At 43.2% G+C, this 15,874-nt stretch overlaps 1 protein-coding gene across 2 annotated transcripts in view; it reads right to left on the minus strand.

Moving 5' to 3' along the window:
- The window catches only part of KIAA1549 (KIAA1549 ortholog), a 190,624-nt gene that overhangs the window by 12,684 nt on the left and 162,066 nt on the right, over positions 1–15,874 (minus strand). The window contains exons 17-19 of one of the 2 annotated variants that reach the window (XM_075007368.1): positions 15,537–15,592; positions 7,033–7,178; positions 4,855–5,000 (exon numbers count right to left, since the gene is read on the minus strand). In XM_075007368.1, the coding sequence (XP_074863469.1) occupies positions 4,855–5,000; positions 7,033–7,178; positions 15,537–15,592 (348 nt within the window). Of the gene's footprint in view, positions 1–4,854; positions 5,001–7,032; positions 7,182–15,536; positions 15,593–15,874 lie in introns of both variants that reach the window. The other variant, XM_075007378.1, reaches the window with a different exon arrangement.

Raw genomic sequence — 15,874 nt, forward strand, 5'->3', positions numbered from 1 at the left:
TGCTTAAGAAACAAAAGATGGTCTTAATTTAAGTGAGAGAAGAAATGAAGGGAACCTAGTTAAGGAAACTGTATTCAGTAAGCAAAACAACTTCTCTGTGGTCCCTTTTAATGGCTTATGTACTGCAAATGGGGAAAAATCTGGCAAAGTAGTTGAAACTACAAATGGATGATGACTAAAAGATGGGCTTGGGATTTTGTTAAAATGACATCTTGAAATCACAGTCAGGCCCATAATATGAAGGATATTATCTTGCACAGTTCATGCATAGTGCAACTTCTGAAAAGGAGCTTTGATGGGAAATTGAAAGGATTTATCCTGGATAAAGTAAGACTGTTTTTGGTTGTTGTTATTTTTATAAGTGGTATGCCATCTTGCTGAAGAGAAAGAAATCATTTCGGTTATTGGAAATAAATGAATTGCTGTTTTGATTTTTCAAGTAGATGCAACCCTGCAAAATGCACTCAAATAATCCTCACCTACAGTCTTTGGTTAGCAGACCTGACAGGTAGTCTAATTCTATACCAAAGAGGGACAAGTTTGATGGTCCCAACTGAAAAAAAGCAGACAGACTCCTTTTGACACTGAGGTTTTACCAGCAAATCCCTTGCTATATGAGCACAACTGGTTCCCAACTTACTGCTTGTAGGCAGAAACTTGTAAGAGGGACACTAAATTCCTATTAAATTACACGTAAAAGCCTCTGATTAGTTCTTAGGGCTCCTAATTTGGGGGAGTGGCAGCAGGTGGCGCCTGCTTTTGAAAGGTGAGTGAACCTTGGGTTGGGGAGGGTTAAAAGCTGGGGGGTAGTTTGGGGCTGTGAGCAGGAAACAGGGTTAAAATCTGGTGGCGGGTTGTGGGGGCTTCAGGCTGCCGTGGTTTGGGGCTGGCGGGGGAAAGTGGGGGAGAGATCAGGCTGCAGGGCCGCAGAAGTCAGGCAGTAGGGGGGTCTGGCTGTGGGCTAGTAAGGGAGTCTGGCTGCCACTGTTTGGGGCTGCGGGGCAGGGGGTCAGGTGACTGGGCCATGCTGGTCAGACGGCCGGGGGTCTGGCTGCTGCAGTTTGGGGCTTCAGGGCTGGTGGGGGTCAGGCCGTTGGGGTTACAGGCAGCGGGGAGGGGGGTGTCAGGCAGCGAGGGGGATCTGGCCACAGGGGTTATAGGTGGCAGGGGGTGGGGCCTGGCTGCAGTGGTTACAGGTGTCGGGGCGTCAGGCTGTGGGGGGGGCGGGTCTGGCCGCGGGGGTTACAGGCATCAGGCTGTGGGGCCATGGGGGTTACAGGTGGTGGTGGGGGGTCTGGCTGCAGGGCCGTGGGGGTTACAAGTGACGGGGGGTTTGGACGCGGGGTCTGGCTGTGGGACTCGCAGGGGTGTCTGTCTGTACGGGGGGTTCAGGCTGTGGGGCCAGTAAGGGGGTCTGGCTGTAGCAATTTAGGGCTGCGGGTTGCGGGTGGAATCACGCGGTGGGGGAGTCTGGCTGCGCGGCCAGCAGGGCATCAGGCTGCCACAGTTTGGGGCTGTGGAAGGGTGTTGGTCAGGCTGTGGGGCCAGCAAGGGTTCTGGCTGCAGCAGGTTAGGGCTGCAGGGCTGTGTGTGTCAGACTAGGGGGTTGGAGTCACGGGGAGGGGGCTCATACGGGGGGGGGGGGGAGTTCACTCAGAGTGAACTAAGGTAGGTAAATGTGTGCCTTGTTTAAGCAAGTACTCGTAAATAAAATACCCCTTTAATGAGGGATGAGTGTATACTCAGAGTACATTAACATTAGAAGTCACTAGATAGGAAGGTGGATCATAACTATTTCTGCAGGAACTATTTCCAAGTAGAACTAAAAGAAAATGTTTACCGACCCTGGTCACTAATTATTTTGGTTTTTAAAGAGGTCTAGATGGTTTTTAATATCTTATTAAAAGCATCAGTGGCTGTAGTTGTGCTCTCACAGATTGTATCAGGTTGTTAAACAAGTCTAAGGCTGTCAGAATTAGGCAATAGCATACAATACCACCAATAAGATGGATTATGATCACAAGCTTCAAGTGGTCTATCAGTAAAAAGTCACAAGAGTTTGTAGAAGCATTTTAACCTACTATTTTTTCCTTTCCTTATTAAAAAAAAAAAATGAAGATGCCTTCTGCATTATGGATATATTTTGAAGCAACATGCACTGCTGCTAAGTATTTACTCTACTTCACCCATGCTTTCTGTTAGAATTGCCTCCTGCTTCACAGGACTCTCTATTTTGACACCGAAAGAGTGACAGTATTTTTAAGTTCTACTGTTCCCTAAAGGAAGTATTATAACTTTTTCCAGCTAATCAAGTCCCTCTAATGTCAATGGAAAGCCTCCCACTGACTTCGAAGGAGTTGGGATCAAACCACCTTAGATCAGGTTAGTGGCAGCGTAACATGAAGTGCAGTGACTTGCTAGCAGATTTTGGGTCAGGAAGCAAGACTGAAGACTCATATATTTGCATATTCCACAGAAAATCTGAGAGTAGACAGAGCACTAAGCAGAAACCTGAATGCTGTCAGGTAATGGAGTCCAACACAGGAATATGCAAAAATCAGAAACCACCAGTGGAAGATTACTTCAGAAATCTGTTTTCATGTCAGAGGGGTAAAGGGACCACACAGGAAGACCTTTGGTGAAAGGTCCTAACATGCAGTAAACACAACACCTGAGGAATGTGATCCTAACAAAGAAAACTTTTTAAAACCTCCAGATGCCAATATGCCGAAGTGGAGAACCGCAAAGGCCTCCCCTAGGAAAAGAAATCAGGCTATGAAGAGACAATGGGGGGCGGGGGAACCAAACCTTCCTTTCTGTGACAAGGAACAAGATTAGGGCACTGATTTAGCAATTTTCTTTCCCCATTTAACTATCCTTTGTAAAAAGGAGGGAAAGAATGACTGTTCCATTAGAAAAACCCAGTGGGTCTTCACATGATTTTTGTGACAAGCAACAGAAACTATGTTCAGTAGGGTTTAATAAATGTTACAATCTGCTCTCTTTTTTAGCAAACTGAAAAAAATCATAATCATCTGCATACCAATTGTAGCAATCAGACAGCAAAAAGACTACTAAAGCAGAGAACATAATTAAATTGTTCACTCACATCACTAAAAGAAAGGATATTTGTTGAAGTCACACAAAGTGATGCATGACTGTCTGAAATTGTAACAAGAGGTGGCAACTAAAAAGAGCAATAAAATCCTCTGAAACTGGCCCAAAAGCTTTGGTAAGCTCAATGCCCCCCAAGAGACATGTTGGAAGAAAATGAAGACACTGCCTATCAAAGAAAATATAATTTATGGCAATACAGAAATAACATAGGGAGCGTGTACGAGACAGATACTGAAGTATGAAATAAACTACAGCTTACATGGCACCTTGCAAAATTGGGATCTGATCCTGAGTGGAGTCAGAGAAATACTGTAGTACAAGTAATACAATAAGACTGCTAGAATATTCCATATGCAACTGAGAAAAAAAAAAGACCTAGAAACCTATAAAATTAAAGTCACTTGAGCTATAAAGGGGTGATGGACAAATTCTGAGAGGTGACAACCAACACTGACCCTGAAATGCCACTGGAAGAAGCATACAACAGAGCCCATAAGGTCTCTCTGAAAAGGAATAGGCTAAGTGGAAATGAGCATTAGGATGCATATCCTGATCAGAACATAAGTAATAACTTGGATACCACAATGCTTAAGATGGAACAGGGTACAAATCTCTAGCTGCATCAGGCAGACAGACCATTTTGGCTTCATTAACTATGTTTTGCATAGCACGAGATAAGTCTTATTTACAATTGTCTGATTTCCAGAGGCTCTGAGCACCCACAATTCCAATTGAAGTTAACAGGAAATGCTCAGAACCTGAGAGAATCAGGCCACAGTCCTGTTTAGTTTTGTTTTTGTTGAGTCTCTATATTTTATTAAATACACCTATTTTACGACAACCTGCAATGTGGGTAGTAGTAATACTAGTAAGGATTTATACTGCTGGAAGGACACAAAGGGAGAAAATTCTCTTCCACAGGGGGGATGAATCAGAACAGCGGTTACAACCTGAGCATGGGGCAATAAAGCAGGAACATAAAGGAGTTATCACCAAAAGAATACTACAAGGAAGTTGGCATGGGCCTATATGAATAGAAGAACAGTTTTAAAGACCAAGTGCATGACATGCCGGTGACAGGTATCCATGTCTTTCCTAAGGCAATACTATAGTGGAAATATCACAACACATACGGTTTAATCAGAAAATCCTTCTTCTGGAAGCAGTAACCTGCCAAATCATGGTACCTGTGCAGTAGTATAGCTAAGCTAACAGGTATGCTGTTGATAGGTGAAAGGAAAGCACCTTGTCTTGAAACATCTCTATTGAAGTACATGACATCTAATTCTATAATCAGTACCCAGTTTTTCTGCCCACATGAACAGGCACAGCTTCACAGAAGCAACAGAGCTATGCTAATTCATGTCAGCAGAAAATTTAGGCCATTACTTCAGTGCTCTCTGCTGGCACTTTTCTCAAATTAAGGAACTGTATGAAAAAACAGGTTCTACTCCTGGAGTGCAAGGGGTAGAAATACTCAGCTGTAACCAGAACACAGTGGCTGAAGGCCTTGAGTGAGGAAGCGGTTAGGGAAGAGCAAGTGAAAGGTTAGAGAAGCAGAGGCGAAAGAACAGCAAGCAAGATAGATTAGAAGAGCTAGTGAAGCTTGGAAGAGGAAGCAAGAAGTCAGAAAAGCAAGTGAAAGAATCTTCAGAAGAAATTCCAAACAGCAATGAAGGCAAAAATTGAACACGTCACTGCTTCAGAAATTACTTAAATGTGAAACACAGTACTCACTGCATCTCTCCTAGCATATTCGTCCTCTCCACGATACTGGGGCCACCCCGGTCCCCCTGGCTGGCCATGCCCTGCCCTGCTCTCCACTTGGTGGGCTCCGATTCTGCTAGCAATTCCCACCTGAGTGAGGTGCTGTATCTGAGAACCTTAAAAGCAAATATTGGGTTTTCATCTTTGTATACAGTAAGTTTGCAGGGTAGACAAATGACAAAAAATTAATACAGACTTTTTCGGGGGTTTGGAGACAAGAAGAAAAAGTTTAGCTTTTCCTTAATACACTCATCAAACTGAGAAGAGAGAAGAATACCAAAGCAGATTGGAGAGGGGAAACCTCTTTGCTCTGGTGCAGCTCACCTGAAATGCAGTGTTTTTCATTGCCTTCCATTGATAAAAACCATTGCACAGACATGTACACAGACACAAGTAGATTTCATGTGTATGCCAGTAACTAAAGACTACAGCAAGCCTTACAATTGTAAATACTAGTGATCTGGCGGTAAAGAGAAAAGAAGACATTTGCTATTGTACCAACACACCTATTTACATCACGCCAGCAAGTCTAAGTCCATACACAATTCTCTGTTCCATCCCTCAGAGCCACAAAGGACTATCTCTGCATATGGCTTTTCCTGCACTTCTCTGTGTGTAAAGATTAAACAGCACTGACGTTAACCAACAGGAAGGTCAGTACTCTGTTAACTTCCTTTATTAACTCAACCTGGAATCAAAATGTACTCCTTTCCCCCTGCTTTTGACTGAATGCCAGGAGATTCACTATCATTAATTGTGAGAGACACATTTAGCAAAATAGCAATTTTAATCCCCGCCCCCCCCCCGGTTTCTTTATGACGGGAGACCAATTTTCTCTATGTACAGTAGGACTAAAATAAATTTAAAGATCTGCAGACGTCTCACTGAAAATGTTATAAAACAGGAGAGGGCACAAAAGTTGCTTAAATTATATGTAATATTTACTTTACTCTTCTTTCATTAAAATAAATTTTAAAAAACATAAAACTGGTATTTGATTGTTCTTATATCTACCTTAATAAAAGAATAAAAACTGTCAGTTTGAATTCACCAGGAACAAAAGCTCACAGCTGATCAGTTACAGACATTTAAGGAGCAGTATAAATAATATATTAAATCATATATGAAATAATGAACACCCTCACAACCGCCACTTCACCCAATTATAGGGAGAGAACAGCTGTAAGTGAAATTAGTTTTCAGGACTAAAACACAGACTTGTCTAATTCAGACATTCGTAAGCATACCTATATTTTCAATGTTTTAACTTCCTTTCTTTAGGAAGAAGGTTAATAGTGACATTTACATGAAAACAGAATCTTTGTTTCTTAAGGATTCATCAGCACCTGCTGCTACACTCAATGTGAAGGTTAAAATCTTGTTTGCTACGGAAACTGTCTCATACTTAGGAAAGATGATTGCATGTGGTACAGCAGAAAACAGATATACTCTTCAGATATTAAAAGATTCTGTTTTTATGCAAATGTCTCTAGTTAGTAAAAAGAAAAACAAAAATGAAGGATAACTAGGCAAAAAAATTCTGAATAGAATGTTTCCTCTAGAAGGCATCAATTACTCATTAATTTACAACAAAGAAAATACTGCAGTTACATGTGAAAAATCAACATTCACTCACTCTACTGGAAATTCCAAAGTTGCTTTCTATTCTAATGCTGTCTTTTCACTACAAAATAGTGTGGTTTTTTTTGTTTTTTTTAAACCAAAGGATAGCTAAAACACAATAGCCATTCCACAGAAAATCCTAGTCAAGACTGAGGCAGCTAGGCTCAGGCCTGGGTATAGCGATGACCTTACCTGGCAAGCTAGCACTAAAAACCACAGTACCATGTCTCCACTAGAATTTTACAGGGGGATAGCTAGCAATAGTTAGTTGGCAGTGAAAACACTGCTGAAGTTTGGAGCATACCACCTCCGGGAACCAGATGTCCTGAGTTTATAAGGATTGTCCCTGTATTAGATACTCTCTTTCACCAGACCCTATTACCCACCCCAATTTTTCACACACTTGCTATCGATTAGCATAGTACCACCTGAACGTAAATGACTTTTTACAGAGATGATTATAACAGGAACATATTAGGAAAATTTATCACTATTCAATGCATGTTCAGTATAAATGCAAAGTACCTGCAGTGCTTCCAACTGGTCGTGGCCGTGCCACCGATGGTAACTCTTCTGGGTATACCCCTCGTGAAGAATACTGACCATCAGCTTGTTGCTGGTCTGGGTGCATTAACTCTGCAGACTGAAGGAAACCTGGGCCAAAACTTTGCCTGCTGGCAGAGTAACACAAGATCACACTGACTGAACTTTTCACTGAGAAAACAATTACACTTGTCCATTACACACAAGCCTATTATCATCACTCATGAATATTTTACCTAAGCTGCCACAAAAAAATTAAACTTCATTACCACAGTCCTATTTTGGAATATGCACTTTTCTTAATAACAGGCTTGTACAAAGACTATTTTTTAAATACAAGCATTTTCATATCGCGACAGCTTCAATGAACTGAGAAAGATTTGTAAAAAGATTTACTTTTCCACTGAGGAAAACTATTACTGCAACTAACTCAAAGTATCCACGCAGCAGGAGATAGTCACATTCACTACCAAAGGAAGCAGGTTCATCTAACTTCTTTGACATCTGTTTAATTTAGGGACCCAAAAACTGTACAGATTGAACTTCCCTAGTCCGGCACACTCTAGTTGAGCAACATATGCAATCTGGCATGATTTTAGTTAGCCAGACAACCACTTATCATGGGTGTGGCCAGGTTTCCCATGATCCCATAAAGTTTGTTTACAGCCACCAGTCCTGGCTCTCAGTGTTCTGTGCCATTATTTAGCTGTAATTTACCCCTTAATGTCTTCCAAGCAGTCAGTAAGCAGTGGATGTGCTGATAATGTGCTAGACAATATTGACCTCCTGTGGTCTGGCAAATTTTCTCATTCAACACCGGTCAGGTCCCAAGAGTGCCAGACTAGAGAAGTTTGACCTACACAAATGCTGCAGGTGCTTAGATCTAAATCAACCACAAGAAACTGCAAATTTTAATTTGTGTCTGGCAAACAGAAAAGCCATTTGGTGCATGAGTACTTCCCTAAGAGCCATAAATACTACTTGTGCTGAGCTCTGGAAATTTTCAAGCACCCTGGGATTATATATGACACATCCAACCATATCATGCTGTGTCATGACAGAAGTCAACAGGAGGTACAGAAACATCATTATTTCCTGCAGTGCGTTTATACAAAGGCAGCCTCCATCAATGGTGATTAACATAACTCCACAACTGCTTGTGCCCAAAGGGTGGTTTAAGGTGATTTAGCATGAATAAAATGTGTCAGACTGACAGCACTAGAGAGGAAAGGCTCATCACCAAACTGTTACACCAGAGCACCTTAGTTTGATCTCCCCTGTCTATTGAACGCTCAGTTTCTCTGCTGCACATGCCAAAATCAATTCTCACTGAGAGTACTCTCTGTGATATGGCGTCCCATTTACTTATACCTTGGATGCTGCAATAAGTGTGGCAGGAACATGTGTCCACACTTAAAATTTTACGGAATTGGGGCCCAGGTTTCTATACTATGCTAATCACCATGGCGACCAGAGAGCTTTTTGCTAGGAAATGGGCTATTTACTCTCCCTATGTTTTTATTCCACTCACTAATAGGACCACTAACCAGTCATCTCATTGTACCTGACTCAAGCCACTACTGACCAGGACTGCAGGTGAACCAGTGTCCTACAAAAGAAAGGCTCAGAGGAGTGACTGACCCAGAAAGGTGATACTGGAATGTGGCACCTAACACTGAGAAACCAGCAGTTTAAAATACAATGCATTAGTCATTCAGTATGCAGCCCAAAACAATGAGTTCTAAAGGGTTCAAGAGTAACACTCTCTAGACCACCCATGGATTTCTTCCCAATTATCTACTCAGCAGCTCCAGAGAAGCCACTTAGAACCAGCTTTCCAAGCATCTGGGGATGTTAAAATGAATGTCTGAAAACTGTTCACCAGTGTCTCTTTGGGGTTATCATCTGGGGACCAAGAAGAATGCAACAGTGAGAGCAGCACTCGCACAGTATTGCGTGCCTACATCACCACACTGGAACCTTATCTTCCATTACGTATTGGAATCATTTGAAAGGTCTTCTTTCAAATGAAATACCCTCCCAATATTACCGCTGAAGGTGTTATTTTGTGTAAAATTATTTTTTGGGGGGGTGCATAAGTATTTCCATTTCATTACACTTTTTATAAGTGCCAGGGAATTCACATTTAATTGCTCTCCTCAAGCCTCCCATTTTACTATAGGATGGCTTTAGCGCCTCTTTACCACTTGTCAGAGATCCACAGGGTAACCATATCTGCCCCGGCCAAATATGGGACATGTGGAATGACCCCCTGTCCTAGCTGCGAACAGGGCTGCCAGCCTGCCAGAGAACCTCTTGGCTTCTCCAAGCTGTGGGTGACAGCTCATGCCACTGCACAGGTCCAGCTCCTGGCTGCTCCAGCTGGGGGAAGCCGGGCGGCTCCGGCTCTGGCTCCAGCTCCAACCCCACTGTGGCTATGGTTCACACCCCCCTCACACCTCAAACCTCCTGTGGCTGCAGCGGCCCCACCCCAGCCTGGGCTCCTGCTCCAACCTCCGTGGCCCCGCTCAATTCCCTGTGGTTCTGGCTGCAATCCCAGCTCCTGCTCCAACCCCCACTGCCCAGGCCCCAGATACAACCTCACTGAAGCCCTGGTTCACAACCCCGCTGCCGCGGCTTCCGCTCCAACTCCCGCAGCCCCAGTTCAGCTCCAGCCCCTGCTGGGGGAACCTGGGTGGCAGCTGAGCCACTGTGTGGTCTGGCTCCCAGCTACCGGCTCCCTCAGATGAGAGGAAGCCGGTGAACCCCATTTTCCAGACCAGGCTTCCCACCGGCCTCACTAGTTTCAGAGGAAAGGTCTCACTTCCATCAAATTTAGTTAAAAAAAAAACAAACCCCAACCCTTTGCAAATCAACATTTAGATCCAGACATTCTCAGTATAGGCAAACTCAGTGGGCCCCTATTCATTCATTCCAGGATGATAGCTGCCCAGACACCCTACCTGTACAACAGGTAAGTGACCTAATTTTATATGCTTTGCGTTTCTGCCCAGGTTGGTTCCAGCCCATTAAATACATTTATTGCAATAGTGCAAAGAAAAGGGAACTATCTGGTTTTCCAATCACTGTTCCATGCATTGGCTATTTAAGCCACTGGACTGTGATTTTACTCATATCTACTTACTGTGCTGATGTCAAAACATTCTATTTCCTAATTCTATAGTTTTCTGCAATGTTTCTAATGGTTTTATTCTAACAGCTTTGCTGTCTTCAGGAAACAAGCATAACCTTCATTACTTGAATACAAACAATTCCTTCCCGGCTCCATCACAATCTAAAATGAAAAATCCATCGTATTTTACACTGGCTTCAAACAATCCTTTCTGTGCAGGTCATTTAACTTGTAGGTTGTTATTTTAACTCTGTGGCTTTAGCAGAACCTAGATTTCCAGCAATAACAGCTGTGGCACTAATGTTTAGATTAAAGAAGCTGAGGCTGTGCATGTTGAGAGGTTAACTGTCCTTTGACCACGTAATATGCAGTAAGGTACTGTCTTGCTCAAGGGTTTAATAATGGGCTACAGAGCGTTCCATTACTAGACCACCTGTCTAAATCTGAGATAGGTTGAAAGTGAATGAAAATTATTAGTAACGGACACCTAGTGGTGATCTTCATACAGTGATTTGGTGATTTCAGTACAGATTCTAATGTGCTAGTGTCCCAATCACAAAACCACCTTTTTGCTTCACAATTATTCCTATCAGCCAAAAATCTCTAAGAGCAAATGTACATGGGGACTTAATTCCCTTCTCCTCTTCTAGACATAAACCTTTCCGTCTCAGTCCCAGGGGAAGGGGAAAACTCCCCATCGCCATTCTGCAGATGCAGGACATTAGTGCCCACAGCTGTCAGCAGAGCCCTTCTCCAAGAACTACATTCATTTTAAAATTGAAAAAAGGAAGTAACACATTACGTATAAATCTGTCCCTAACTCTCTCTTGGAGCTGTGACCTGAGGAGAATTTGTGCTCTGACACGTCTGTCTCCTAGGTTAGCAGGCAATCTTCCCTTCACTGTGGTAAGCTTTTGGAACTGCAGCTTTCTTCCACTTGACGTTATATATTGAATATCTATGGTTATATGGGAATTAAAGGGAAAGACAAATTTGTAGTTGGGAGGGAAAGGAGGCATTTATCAATTGTAAGCTTGCAACAAATAATGTCTCTCTTATATATCTTCACAGATTAGGATGTTCTCACTTTCTTCACTTCCACAGCAGGGCCAAGAGATAGATCCCCACTGACTTTATAGAGATGGGCCTCATACCAGGTCTTCTCTGAGAAACCCCTTTGCTCTGGAATAGACTCTCCACAAGGCCCAAAATAAGCTGAGTCTCAATTTAGGGAATAGAGGGAAGACCATTTATTTACAGGGCTTTTCAAGAGGGCAGAGCAAAAGGCAAAAGGGAGCCTTCTGGTGGAGTGAGGTACATTGGTTGCTCTGATTTACTGGTTAATTTTTTGTTTATTATTAACATTTAGGAGTTGAGCACGTGTATTTCTGCTATTCATTCATTCTAGCACCAGCCTTAATCTCCCGTAACCACCACCACACTTTTCCAACTAGCTGAGACTGCAAAGTATGAGTTGCCTGTAGCCCATTGTTGCGCCATGAGTGGCGCACTGAGAGACACAGAAGGATCATACAGTTGCCTCCAACTTCTCCTCCTGCATGTGTCTTCAGAACATGGTTAACTTCCCAGTGCTGGCATGAGAACTGCACAAGTGGAGGGACATATCCAGAAAGTTCTCAAAGGCCTGGGGCCAATACCTCCATTTTCCCAGTAGAAGAAAAAGAGTTAACAAGCAAGGACTTGCCACACATTTAACCACTGCGAGAGTAGTTGCTCATCAACAAAGAATGCATTCTATCGTAGGCATGTATCTTACACATTTCATACATATGAAACAAAGACATCAGAAGTAGCTCAGTCCAAAGGAGAAGGCACTGGACTGGTATGCAGAATAACTGATCTCTGCTCTTGGCTCTGCCACTTCAACTTTTTGTGCTCCGCCTTCCTCAGAGCCTTTGTCTTGTCTGCTTAGAACATAAGATCACTGGAACAGGGATTGTTCCTACGTGTTTATGCCAAGCATGTCAAATCTACTCAGAGGACTGAGATCAATTACAAGGATAATCACAATCCATGGTCAGGATACAAATTCAGGACTTCATATTTTCCTTAATCCACAGTGCCTCTCTCACTGATATCAGAGGAAAGTTGTGCACAGAAATTAAAGGGAAAGATAAAGAAAGCCTCTATATAATAAACAAACTCATTTCTTGGTTATGTGTTCAGCAACTTTTGACATACTCAGCATCTTTCATTGAGAAAATCAGCTTCCCTCCAAGCTGATGCTACTCCTGCACTGTGTTTTTCTTCCTTCCTCACCTTTCTTTCACTCACTCATCTCTGTCTCTGTAACCCTGTTCTGTTCCTCCTGCCACACTTCCCCCTCCCATCCCGAACTCCCAATTCCCACCCCCTTTCCTGTTCCATCTAGTCAAAGGATCAGCAATGGAACAGCTACTGTTGACAATGACATGTCTTTACTACTTTAGAAATGCCACTCCAACAACATTAATAGGGCACATATGTTTGAGTCATTGCTTCAAGATGTCTGCAGACTCTGGCACTCAGTGGAATGCTCAAGTCACATTAGGAAGGTTATCTTTGTAGCCATGAAGGCTAAACATTTACTCTTTTTAATTCACACAGTCTGAATATGTCATGTTGGCCACATTAATACTTTATGGAGGCTGAATCTGGCTTGTTGGCCGTATGTTTGACACCCTGAGGCTACATCTAAAATACAGCAGGGATGTACCCTCAGGGTGTCAAACATACAGGCAATAAGCCAGATTCAGCCTTCATAAAGTATTCATGCTGGGTTTTGTCCACTCATTTTAAGCATCCCTGACCTTCCCACATGCTCCCTACAAAATTGACTTATTGCTGCTACACACAAGTAGCTGAAATTGAGCACTGCAGAAGTGTATTGTGAGAAACTCTCTCACAGTTCCCTGAGTCCTGTAACATTCTGGCTATTTTCACTGGTGCAGCATGGGAAAAAAAAATGCCCTGCAAGTAGATGTGGGTATCTGACGACATCTTCCCACATTTCATTCCGCTCTTTCCCCTGCTGTGTTAAACAAACATCCTTTTTCCAGACCAGGGTCTTGCTTACCTTTGTAGGAGATGTGATTTTATAATTGAGGGGAGGGTAGTAAATCTGTCCCAGCTGACAGGTTTTTGAAAACAGGATGCAAAAGCACTAGATCTTTGCAGATTTGGATTTGGATTTAGACCTCCTGGCAAAGACCTTCAGAAGATCACACTGGTGCTACACTGAAATTTGAATATCAAAACAAAAAGCAGTCAAGTAGCACTTTAAAGACTAGCGAAATGGTTTCTTAGGTGAGCTCTCATGGGACAGACCCACTTCTTCAGACCATAGCCAGACCAGAACAGACTATGACCAGACAGACCAGAACAGAACTGGCTATGGTCTGAAGAAGTGGGTCTGTCCCACGAAAGCTCACCTAATAAACTGTTTTGCTAGTCTTTAAAGTGCTACTTGACTGCTTTTTGTTTTGATAGTGTATAGACTAGCACGGCTTCCCCTCTGTTGAAATTTGAATAAATCATTGAAACAGTAATGGCTCGGGGCAGCTAAAACACCCCAGACTATACCTAGCCCCGAAAATTATGACTGCCCAGGGAGACCCATAGCCAGCCCCCACTAACAGCATGCCTCGGCTTGGATCTAGGTTTGGACCCGAATCTGGATTTAGGCCTCCTGGAAAAGAAAACACTTGGAAGAAGAATATGTCTAAGCAGACATGGGCGCTACACTGAAACTGCCATGAATCACTGAAACAGTTACAGTTTGGGGCAGCTAAAAGACCCCAGACTACAGCCAGTTCTGGACCTGCCAAGAAAGATCCTCAGAACAAGCTTATTCCTCACTGCAAGCCTTACTTCAAGAGCTACGGTAACTGTATAGCTACTGCGTTGCCGCCCTCGCTGAAACAGTTACTGCTCAGGGTGGCTAAAAGACCCGCAGCTACAGCCAGCACCTGAAAATCATGACGCGGAGGGAGAATTCCCTTGGGTGGCTGGAAGACCCCAGCTACAGCCAGCCCCTTGGCCTTTGGCTAAAGTCCATCCAAAAATGCCATCTCAGAGGACAGCCACTCTAGTAACAAAGTATTTTTTTCTGTTTCCTAAAAAACGTCACTGACCAGGGAGACTTCCCCTAGCCGGCTACAGGACCCTCACCCTGAGTAACACGTTCTTTTATTGGTTCGGGGTCAAGCCACATGATGCAGTAGGGCATGGGAAAGTTACAGACTGCGTGGCGCCTCCGGGGAAAGGGAAGGAAGAGGATGTGCGCATCAGGACAAAATGTAAGTAGCTGAAAAGAAGTTTCTTGTCCAAAGAAGGACGCCCACCCACAGACTAGCTGCCAAGTGATGCATACGAGAGGGAAACTTCCAGAATGTGGGGCACCTCTCGGGGAGGGAAGAGAGGGCTTGTGTGGGGCAAGACAACATGTAAACGGCTGAAAAGAAGTTTCTTGTCACATCAGACAAGCATGAACCCCACCCACAGCCCAGCTGCCACATGCCAGGCAGCGCAGAATAAAAAAAAAGGAAGCTAGCAGGGGTATACACAGAACCACAGACCCCACAGCCATGTCACTAGCAAACAAAAAGAAAAGATTTTTCAGCCTCTCTTGACCCTACAGACACAGGCTTCCAGGTGACAAACCAAAATGGTATTCCTGTTGCCTAAGTCCTCCGCATCTGAGAGCAGTGGAGAGGCCAGAGTGGAGAACAGTGGGGCATTGTGGGGCACATATGGGACATGTCTAGAAGCTAATGAATTTGATTTAAAGACATAGCACTTCCTCATTATCCTTCATTTGGAATTTTAAATTTGAACTGAATGCTACACCTGTCAGGTTACTACAATATTATGATATTGATATTATGTCTATTTTAGTGCTCCATAAAACAAACTAACGGAATTCACAGTGAAGACAGGCACTCAGAAAAATTGGGCTAATTGACTTAAAATTGATATCATCTCGTAGTGTAGACATAGCCTAAGACAGATCCACCAGCAGTCGACTTAGCTGGTCTTGTGAAGACCTGCTAAATTGCCAACAGATCACTCTCCAGTCAATCCCCGTTACTCTACCTCAGATGACAAAAATAAACGAAGTTGACAAGACAGTTTCTCCTGTTGACCCCTGCGGTGTAGACCCCACAGTAACTTGACCTAAAGTATGTTGACTACGGCTGGAGCTACATACCTGAGGTTGACTTTCTACAGTACATTAGGCACAGACTGAATTTGCACAGTACCTAACCAATTAGGCTTCCAGACTCAAGAAGACCTCTTGATGCTAATGTAATAGAAACAATAAATAATAATAATTCCATGAAGAGAAAGGTACCTCTGCAGCAGGCTTGGTGCTGAGGGAGGAGTCATTCCAAATTCCACATACCTTTGCTGGAAATCAATGAATAAAAAAAAAAAAAGTCAGTCACACTTTTACAGCTGCATCAGACCTGATTGCCAGGCCTATATGTGAGCAGACTACAGGTTTACTGACAAAGATTTATAAACATTTTTGCTAAAGCTGCATAAGACCACAGAAGCGCAGCTTCAACAGGACAACTGGCTCTTGTGTTTCTACTCCTTATGTGGCTTATCTATCTTTTGAAAATACATTCTCTGATTGGAAGCTCAAGTCTCCCTTTAATGCATATTTAATATAAATTTAATGAAAAA

The sequence above is a fragment of the Carettochelys insculpta genome, chromosome 1 (genome assembly GCF_033958435.1).
Source record: "Carettochelys insculpta isolate YL-2023 chromosome 1, ASM3395843v1, whole genome shotgun sequence".
Lineage (NCBI taxonomy): Eukaryota > Metazoa > Chordata > Testudines > Carettochelyidae > Carettochelys > Carettochelys insculpta.